General features: G+C 36.4%; 1 protein-coding gene across 1 annotated transcript in view; it reads right to left on the minus strand.

Moving 5' to 3' along the window:
• Ano3 (anoctamin 3) overlaps positions 1-2,538 on the minus strand; it is a 266,616-nt gene extending 264,078 nt beyond the window's left edge. Inside the window, exon 1 of the mRNA XM_034495046.2 lies at positions 2,300-2,538. Within this exon, the coding sequence (XP_034350937.1) occupies positions 2,300-2,345 (46 nt within the window). The 5' untranslated portion in view covers positions 2,346-2,538. The remainder of the gene's footprint in view (positions 1-2,299) is intronic.
• Positions 2,539-11,264: the final 8,726 nt, after the last annotated feature.

Raw genomic sequence — 11,264 nt, forward strand, 5'->3', positions numbered from 1 at the left:
AAGTACAACACGCCGGAACAAGGAAGGGGGAAAGAAAGAAGGATGAAGTGTATAAAGATGATAACATGTTCAAATACATTACATGCATGTGTAAAAACATGACAAAGCCCCTCAGTTGGTACAATTAATATAGGCTAATTAACAGGGAAGAGGATAACAGAAGGTCAGAAATCAAGAGTCTCCATGTTATTCATAAATCAATATAAAAAGTAGATTAAACACTTTTCTAAAGGCATATATCTAGTGAGAAAGGCAAACCTAAAACCCAAATCTCCAAACTTTCAGGGCAGAATTTTCATCACTTTCATATGCATTGTTCTGGTAACCAGCGCTGGAAAACACTCCCAGGTCAGGAGGCACCAGAGTGTTATCATGTTTGTTCCTATTTGAAAAATTAAAATAGCTGATCCTTACTGTGTATTATCTTTTCGTAGCAGGTCCCACCCTAGAGAAAGAACTAAAAGCTACAAATGATTGTTGATCAGAGAATTGGCCTCTCCCAGGGATGAACCCCTTAATGGTTGTTCAACTCAGACTGCTCAGCCTTGGTACCATATACATGCAAACAACATAATCAGATTCAAAAAGTTGTATCTATATAATCATGCATAAACACTCAATATGTGTCTGTATGTAACAATAATAATCAAAGTAAGACAGAGCGTCAACCAGAGAGCAGGAAGGGACATGGGAGGGAAGAATGGGAGAGAACCTGGAGGGATTTGGAGGAAGAAAAAGGGATGAAAGAAAGTGATATTTTTAAGAGACAAAATAAACTAGAACCATTTAGTTAAAAGTTAATCTTGCTTCTTTATTGTCCTTCCTTTTCCTCATGCTTACCTTTTTACTAATAATTATTATTTTGTGCCAAAAAAGTGAAACTAAAAAAAAAATGGCTCATAATACATCATAAAAGAGACACTATAAAATGCCATGACTTGGACAAGTTTATCACTCTTTTGAGCATTGACAACCAGTCTCAAAGTTGACAGGTTTTTGCTCTTTAACATACAACGTATGTATCCTCACATAGTAAGGTATTTTGGGGAACATTTCAAGATTCCAGGTCCCCCAAAGCATCAAAACATAGCAGTATGAGACAGTTTCAAGTTTTCCATATTTTCTTCTTTTCCCCAGAATGTTTATACTTGTCTAATGATGCAAGGAAATAAAACTTCTCGAAGTAGTTAATTTTCCTTAGAACACTTTAAGCTTAAATAGAACTGCACAGGAGCCCAAATTCATCTACTCCCACCGTCTCTCACTTCATACCGGATTCCAACATACACTCAAAAGAGGATTCATGCAGATTACAGTTCCTGGTGGGAAGTTCTTTCAGTACAATATTCTGCCTCAAGAATAAATCCCCACTAAGTTATTCTGGGGGTATCCAAAGTTTTTTGTTTAGAAACAAAGCCAAAGATATACCTTAAAACAGTAATTTGGAGAAGGAATATAAGAAGATTTCAATAAATACTTATTTCAGTGAAAAATTGAATACTTGAAAATTACATATTGTAATGAGTATATTAAAAATACATCCTAATTACCATTATTCATTCAGTAAATGTCATTAATGTAGAATAACTGCATAAGACAATAACATTCCCAGAATCTATGTCAAAGAAATATTGAAGAACAAAGATTGATAAAAAAAAAAAAAAAAAAAAAAAAAAAAAAAAAAAAAAAATCTTGATCTGACCTTGCTCATGCAACTAGTGAAAATTTTGTGAAAGCTAATCGATGATCTGGGAAGTTCCAGGAAGAAAGACCAAATACACATAAAAATTGGAAGCCTGTAATAAACGTGAGATCAGAAGATAAAGTTTTCCAAGGAAATTATATCTGGGACCAGTCAACCGCTGGGATTTTTCCACGAATGCACTTATTATACAATTTTTCAAGCTCAGCACAAGTAATAAATTTTGCTCTTGTGAATCTTACAGGGCACTAGAAGCACATACTGAGGCAAATATCATCCAAAATTTCACTCTTCAAACCCAGGGGTGCTGCAGGGACTTTCTTTGCCTAAATAGTTCACTGCAGTGCACTGAAGGAGACTTAAGAGACAAACAAGTCCTGACATGACAGATTCTCTTCGCTCCCGGGCTCTGTGCGGCTCCGGATATCATACTCATCTCCGTTGCAGGATAAAACATTTATAAAATGGGTCCTAACTTTACAGAGTTCCCCAGCTCTTCAACACAATACACGGGTGAAAAGGATGCTTTTGCATAACTGCAAGGAGATGCAGAGCAGGATGTGGTGCCCCCGGGGAAGAGAGAGAATTCTCACTGACCTTTTTGCTGTTTAAAGGACTGAATGGAGCCTGAGTGGTGGACCATTTTCACTCTGCGTGTTCCAGCGGAGTTGAGGAGCAGTCGGAGAGGGATGCGGAGGAATTGTAGCCAGACTTTCCAGAGACACTCCTGGGGCTCTGAGTAATCCCAGAGCCACCTAGCTCATCGCAATCTGACACCTGCTTTAGCCAGCATTTAGCTCTGAAGGCTGTGTGCCCGCCAGTCTCATCGTCATAGCAACGTGGGAGGGCAGTCCGCGGCCGGCTCCCCTTAGTGGCTACTTCTGAAATAACCCCACATCCCGGCTGTTTCTCAGTGCTGCAGTGAGGGTGGGTGTTGTAAGGGGTTTGGTGCACGTGGGAGAGGAAAAAAATTTCTTAAGGACAAGGCATAAATCCAAACATTCCTTTAGAGCTATCACTAATGCACTCAATTTCAAGCTCTAAGCCTCCCTATCACACACAGGCACCGGTATTAATTTCCTTGAAGTTGGTCTGTAAATAAAGAAGGGTGAAGCTGGCACCTGTCCTGACAGGAGGATTCTAACAGATGTAGTGCTGTTTCCATCTTTCCTTCTTAAATATATATGTGGGGGAGGCCACAACATCCATGATCTGTCTTAGATAAGCACTAAGGTCTAGCATGCAACATTTAAATTCTTTTCTGCTTCAGCTATTTTGATTTTATTTTAGTGTGTGTGTGTGTGTGTGATACTGAAAGGTTTAATTTTTCCTAATAGGTGCTGAAGAAATATCATCAATGCTACTCAATATAATCATATTAAAAAGCCATAAAATAATCTTATATTATAAAAGAAACTGAAGCTAGCAGCTACACACAAGTTCCATTATCACTGATGGGAACAGTATTTGAAATGGAGATACCTAATACTGTTGAAGAGAGGAAGCAGTCATGGAAGGACCACATGTAGTGCTTAAATGAGGGTTAAAAACAAGCTAAAATGGTTTCCAGAGTCATCTCCCCGGCCTTTTTAATTTTTTTAATATAATCATAGCTTTCTGATCACAAACCCCAAATTCCTCCCAGAACAAGTTAAATAAGGTATTATTGAACAGACATGCAACAAAAGAGTCTGTTGGTTCCTAAGTTTGTGTGAGACCAAATAATTTACAATAAGCTGAAAGTCCAAATAAACACAGATTTTAAAATGATAATTGTGAAATGATAATTTCACAATTTTAAAAACCTCAAATAGTTTGAGTTATTGTTAAATTTTCTGTCTCCATACTTGTTGCATGATTCAAAGAAGATAAATGTAAGTAGCGTCAGCTTCAAAGGAAAAGGCATTCCCATTATTCAGAGGCATATAGACCCCAGAAATTTAAAATTGTGGTTAATTCTTATTTGTAATGGTTACTTATAAAGTAGGTAGATTCAATCAGTAAGTTCTCTGGGTACTTTTTATTTCATTAGTAACAGAATGTGAGGTCATCTGAAAAAGGAAGTGGAACAGGAAGGAGAAAGTCAGATACACAGCAGGTTTTACTGCAATGTACCCTGAGTAGAAAGAATATCAAAGACTGTGCCATGATATTGGACAGTGATATTGGCAGGCAAAACACCATACACACAGTATGGATAAGAACAAAACTTGAAAGGACTTCAAATCCACAGGATACATCTGTAAAACGAAACAACTCTCACACCTATAGCTTAGGAAACATTGCTGAAAAGGAGGAAGATTCTAAGATCCAGAGGATGATGGAGTTTGTTGTGAGACAGAGTCTGTCTCCTGGTAATGTCAGAAATTACACCCATAAACTCTCATTGAACATGGCTGGCCAAACATGAGCTGAACAAGGACAATACCAGTGGGCACGCTAAAGGACAGCACAAGTGGGCATGCCAAACCAGACAGAGGAATCTCAAGAGAACTCAACCCTACAGGCAATTTAAAAATGCTGAGAAACAGTCTTCCCCTGGGAAGAAAACGATTATCCAAACCCAAATAGACAGCCCTGAAAATGTATATGCAAGTAACACTATACAGACTGAACAGGTTATTTTAGAAATATATATGTATATGCAGACATATATGCATACAAAAGAATCAATATTCAAAGAGGGCATGAATTTGGAAGAGTGAAGCAAGGGTGTGTGGGAGCTTTTGGAGGAAAGAAAGGGAAGGGAAAATGATGTAATATATTGTAACTTCAAAATAAAAGATTGTAAACAGAAAGACTTTTCTACAGCTACTTTTCAAGACAATTACACCAAATCTGGAAGCAACAAATGACCTTCTTAAGATTCGTTTTACATTGCCTGAAGTGAAAAACAATGGTAAAACAGAACTGATAGCTCATTCAGATGCCACTGAACAAAAGTAATTCTAAGACAGTCCCACCTTCATATGTAAGATTAAAATCAGATAACATATTTTAGAACTAATTCATAGGAGGAAAATAATACCCAATAAATCCTTGTCACGGTGGTTTGATTAGAAGTATGATTTCCTTTTAATAGTTTCAAACTACTAAAATAAGGAATAACTTACGGATGCAAGCATCTAATTTAATTAACATGAGGCTCATAGAAAGGAATTAAAAGCCTGTTTCTAGAAGGTACTTCCAGGCATAGGTATAGATAGCACTTTAACATTCTAGACCCTCTCCTGATGAGATCACTAATTGTCTTCAACTAGTACTCAGACTAGCAGCCAGCAGGAGGAAAGAAATGATACAATGGTTTAACTAGAGTTAAACTGAAAGTTTCAAATTGATGTTATTATTTTTTAAGCAACAAGTTTAAAACAATCCCTCCTTCTCTGTTTTACAGTTATGGTTAAACATACCTTTGTATATACTTTCTGTTTAAGTGGAGAAAAAAAAAAACTTTAAGTTGTACTGCCAGATTGATTTAAAGAACATTTCTGCTTGTTTTGAAATCAGTCTTTTAGGGAAGGTTGCTAGAGAAACAGCTTTGTGAGGGGCTGGGGAAATTTTAAGCTCCATCTGCTTGATAGGAAAAACACTGCCAAAGAGAAGCAAAAGTGTGTGTGTGTGCGTGTGCGTGTGCGTGTGCGTGTGTGTGTGTGTGTGCATGTGTGTATATATGTACCAGGAGTAAAGAGTGAACAAAGAGGAGTTGAAACCCAGAGCAGAGACCTTATTTTAAAAAAAAATTCCTCTAATCTAGTAAAGTATTTTTAGACTGACAACTACATTGTAAAACATTTAGCAGTGTGCATTACTTTGCTTTGATAGGAACACTAAACTGTGTTAGATTGTTTTGTTGTTGTTGTTGTTTTTTTTTTTTTTTTGCTACTTGGTTTAAAAACACTCGTCAAATTTTAATGCTTTAAGAAAAAGTGCTTTTTTAAAAAATATATTTAAAAGCAAATGCAATGATTAAATTGATGTATAGTAAGATTTTCAATATGTTTAAAAATATATAAAATTAATTAAAGAAACAGGCCCAAATTTCCAGAGTAATTACTTCAGCAAATTGTGATTTGAACATACATTTTAAATATATCCCTTTATTTTTTATGTTTATACCAATAATATTCATAAATCATATATAATCTTAACCTTCCCTCAAACTTCATTTGTTTATCTTGATTTAATTCCAGTATTTAAATTTTTTTTTTTTTTTGTCAATGCCCCAAGGAATTGTGACTCCAGCTCCTGCCCTTGGGAATGCTCCACTTGTTTTTGTCATTCAGTAATCAATCAGCCCCTTTGCCCCCCCTTCACCTCCCAGAGTGTCAAGGAATTCCATTCTTTACATAACTAGCAGGAGTTCATTTCTTTGAATGGTACAACACTGTGATAGATACAGGGCATTCGATCTTTCTATCCTAAGCTCCATCGGGAGAGTGAAGAGAAATCTGACTGCCTGTTTGGACTTTGAACCACATCTCTAATTAAGATTAAAGTTGTCTTCTGATTCTCATTGCCTAAAGAGTCACAGAAATAGAATCTGCCTCTGCAGTGTTTCCCTTATAGATTCAAGTTATTTGAGGTACTAATGGGTGAATGAAGCCACAAAGGAACTTAGTAAAGCATTCATCCACAAACATCAGGGAATAAAAAGAGAATTCTCTCCCCAGGAGATACTAAAAGAGAAAGATGGTGTCTTTGAGGGCAAAATGAGTACGGATTAGTAAACTAGCTCTTTCTTTGTAGACCAACCAATGTAGTTTCTTTTGCATAGGCTTTATGGATACTTGTAAAAGTAAAAAGAAATAATTTTTTAAAACTATAAAATCACTTCAGAAATGTATTTATCTAGTGACACTGGTAGTGTCACTAGATAAATACATTAATAGATTACATTTGTCTTTGCTTTCTTTAAGCAAAGACAAATCTATCAAAATATATTATATATATATATATATATATATATATATATATATATATATATATATATATGGAGAAAGAGAGACAGACAGAGACTGAGACAGAGAGCACCAATCAAATGTTATTCTCATTTCCCTCTCCCCTACATATTTTATTAGAAACACAATTCAAACCTTTGAAAAAACTTTACAGGTATAACAGAAAGGGTAAAGTGTAATTGAACAGTCACTTCTTCCAAAGCCTATATTATTCTGGATTTAGGCACTTTATTACATTGGAGTAAATCAGGCCAGCTCTGCTGACACCCAAGCTTGTGCCTAATGCATCGTTCAGAAGTGACAAGGCTAACAGATGTGACCAAGAGAATGTAGTGGAGGAAAATCTATAGCCTCACCCTTGTCTGAGTTTAGCCTCATGAGGTTTAATCTTTGCCCAGCAGTTTTGAGAAAACAAATTATTATTTGCAAAAATAACAAAGAAAATATAATTAGGAAAAAAGCATGTGATAATTTATTATATGAAAGCTTATATTTCATGTTCCTGCTTAATTTTTTTTTAAGGTGCCTACAGAATTAATACCCTTTTTAGTCTGTCAACACTCACTTTATCTATAACCTCAATTATAGGATGGTAACATAAATTTTACACATCTTCAAAGAACTGTAGCTGCATGCAGATAAACTCTACTTTTATAAAATTGTTTGAGTGAATTTCACTTAAATGAATAAAATGAAATTATATTTGAGTTTGTGCCTGTTCATTGACCGTTCAGGGAGACTCATCTGTGCTTTTGGCTCTTTTACTTAGGCTGTTTCTAAAAGTATGTCATGATAATGACTTTCTTCTTTACAGATCTCTCTATGTTTGCTGCTCTATTTCTTCCAGTTAGGATAATATTATTTAAGCTTTTTAATTTTTTTCAATTCTTATTCATCCTTTAAGGTACCACAGAATGCCATTTCCTGCTTAAATTTTCCTTCATCAATATCCCATCACAGTGAAGTGTATTATTCTTATATTATTATTTCATGACATTTTTGTCATGTTGTTACCATGAGTTGTATATATCAGATTTTATATATAAGTTCTGAACAAACATGGGCTTTATTCTCCACTTCAGAATCAATCATTTAAGGTATATTTTAAATTGCTTTGTTTTATAACAACTTTGTCTAGTAAAAGTAGTAACTTGATTGTAAATACTAGATGAATTCATGGTTTTCCTCTGATCTTCAAAACTTTTTAATTTGTCAAAAGACTCTTAACAACAAACTTTTAAATATAGGCCTAGTTTATGGATTGCCCTTTGAGATTTGTAGATTATCTAAGCCTTTGAATGGTTCTACTATGTAGTTTCTGCCAGTTAGACAATCTCATTCTCTTTTGCTATGGCTATTTTTTTAAAGATAGTAGTGTAGTGTGAATTCATTTGCTATGATTGTGTATCTTCATCAGCTTATTAAATTCATAAGGTGATCATAGCAACAACTCTACCACTTTTTAGTTGGTTTCCATGCTTTGATCAAAATTAGGACTTGGCTATTGCTCGCTGAGGGATAGCTGATGCTTGTGTGTAGTGTTTTTTATAATAGTTTTGTCTCTGCCTGACTGGTTCGAAACTGTTTTACAGTTGCCTAAGAAGGTAGGAATAGGAACAAGCCCAGTATCTAAGGAGTAGTTGGACAACATAAAACAAACTCCACATTTTTACTGTGTTATTTCTGTATAGTTTTTTTTTGGCACTTTAAATTTTCTGTAATTACAGTAAGACACTGATTCAGGATTCTGGTTGTTTAAGAACATACTATCTGATTGTGGGAAGATCAGATGGCTTCCTGGTACTTGGGCATTTTACATATAATAAGATTGATAGACCAGATTCTATTCTTTCTCATTTAATAGTTCTGATGACCTCAAATGATTTTCATACCAACTAGCTTCAAAGATGCAATACTTGTGTGGCTACTTTGCCCATTTTATTTTTTTATATTTATAGAATACTAGTATAGGTAGTAAAAGGACACATTTCTCAATAATACAACTCTATTAATGGAACCTTGTGGCAATTCAAACTCCAGTGAGATCTACATTTAATTTTGTGCTGTGACACAAAAAGCGTCAAAAACAGTATCACACAGTAAAATGGTCATTGAAGAACTTAACTTACTAAAGTGAGTATTGGTTATTTGAAATCACTTAAATCCTTAAATCAAGGTGTGAATTTTAGCTAAATAACTTAGGTGACTTAGGTTTAATATTACTGACTAGTTGTTCACTTAGAAAAAATAATTAGCAAATCATAGTGTATATCAAATATACTTCCTTACTGGCTATAATTTCTATAAGAGGAGGTAAATATATATATTATTTTTATTACATTTAACAAGCACTGAACTTCATGTTCCAAATTCAACAAGGAAATTTTAGTTTTTTGCAAGCTTTAAACTAAACGAAACATTAAATCTTTGCAATTACCTTAAGAATAGCTAGCACATGGTTGCATAAGCCTTCTGGAGTCCTCAAAGCTCCAAAAGCACCAAATGACTTGGATAGAAATGACCCTCAATGAAAAATTCCTGCCCTATGCCTGCTTTCATCCAATGTGGGTGAAAAGTCTCTGATAAGTGGAGAAACTGAAGCTCAGGGGGTATAGGGCTCACAAAAACCCCAAAACTCTCAGCTGTGGTGGCTTGCAGAAGGATCTCATAGCTTCTGACACACAGAGCCTTTAGTGAGGTTAGGTGGGAAAACCAAAACTGTTTTTAAAGACCACCACAGTCTTTTGACAGCTCTTCTGTGATACGATGTTTAAGGATCCAGCTAAGCATGACCCAGAGGATCCTCAATAAATTAGGCTCTTCTCTAGTTCGATGCACATTCCCCTCCCCCCTCCCCCAGGCAACTCCAAAGAGAAAGCTGTGAAGCATTTGGAATGAGCTAGCTCCATAGTAAGATTCACTTGCCATCTATCCATGTCTGAGGCTTCTACAAAGGGATCAGAGTTTCCTAACCACAGAGAAAGTTCTGCCTCCCTGAGATTTCTGCAGTTGTAGGTGAAGGAGTCATTGCTTGTCATTCCCATTCTGCTCCCCCTCCCTTAAGGGCAAGGTTGCCTGTAATTGTGAGTGGTGGCCTGAAGGGGAAAGTGGCTGGGGGATAATGAGACCTCAGGCTGTGTATGAACATTAGAGAACAGATTCTAGGGAGACAAGCTTCCATGAGACAGTTCATTTAGTTGGGGGAAACAAAGACTATTTAATCCTTTGGAGGGTGAGTAGGGGCTATGGGATGAGTGTATATCATTGTCCAGGGCCAGAGTGCTGGAAACACCTCATTTTCATAGGGAGAATTCCAGTTGCTATTGGACATGACCTTATAAGGGGAAAGTTTCACTTGGCTATTGGGCTCCGTGACCTCTTCTGGTGGGGTAAAGTTGGGGGCACTGGTCTATGTGCACTGGTATGAGTAGTCTAGCGTGAGGTGTGATCCTACTCCTGATAGTCTCTGGGGTTTGGACACATCTTGACTCTACTCATGATTCAGTCCTACTTGCCATAGCTCCATGGCTCCCTTAGCACCACAATTCCTGCCTCAGTTACTAGAGGCCTGCAATTCCAGTTTTTCAGATCTTTCAGACAGGAGACCTACTCTTGTTACCTCTCAAACTGACCTGCAAATTGCTGTACAATGAACTACTCAAGGCTGGCACCTGATAGTTCCTGATTGTTTTGAGCTGTAGTATTTTCCTTAGCTATAATGGCTTATAGCTAGCATTCTATTGCGAACCATAGTTATGTTTCATTTAAATTACTCATGATAGTTTTAATTTGTCTTATCCCTTAAAGGCTGTCACTAAAGTACTTCTCATATATATTCTTTAGCGTCTTCATGCTCCATTCAAGGATGGAAGTCAAGCAAAAATCTAGTTAGAGATAGATGATCTTCATTCATACACTCTTGAATTTTTTGTGGGTCCCAAATCAAGAAGTCATCATGATCATGGCAAATCAAAGAAACCTCTTCAGAAGGATGAAGAGTATCAAACTCTGCTACTCTACTTTCAGTTAGGTTATCGGTGGAAATCTTCATTCTGTACTCTCATCTATATTCATTCTGTCCCTCATATGACATTTTACCAAGGACCCTGTATAAATGTATTCCTTCTCTCTTTGGATATTCTTCCCTTTGTGCTACTGGCTGCCATGCCATACACTTTTGAGCATGACAAAAACTTTGCATTTGGTGGAGATAGTTATGTTGTGGCCACTTGATGGGGAGGGCAATGAGGTTTGGGGAGATTGCTGGACATCATAAGGAGCATCACATTGAAAGCTGAGTGTTTGTTGGAGAGCAGCTGCCTTTGGTCACCATGTGATATAGTTTTACTGTGGCACTGGTGATACTCTGCAAAGTGATAAGAGGATACCAGGGTTGGGACAGGAAAGAAAGGAAAGATGGAGACCTGGTGGATGTTTGGCCATGTGTGGCCCTATTAGGCACCAGAGCCATTACTGTTCCCAGTGCACCTCTATCTTAGGGGATGGGTTAGTTCAGGACCTTAATAATTGCCAAATAAATATGTTCAAATATGATGACATCCTTCAATACTCTCTTTGATTTTAAGCTTATACAATTTAAGTTT

This window comes from Arvicanthis niloticus, chromosome 2, assembly GCF_011762505.2.
Source record: "Arvicanthis niloticus isolate mArvNil1 chromosome 2, mArvNil1.pat.X, whole genome shotgun sequence".
NCBI classification, from domain to species: Eukaryota; Metazoa; Chordata; class Mammalia; order Rodentia; family Muridae; genus Arvicanthis; species Arvicanthis niloticus.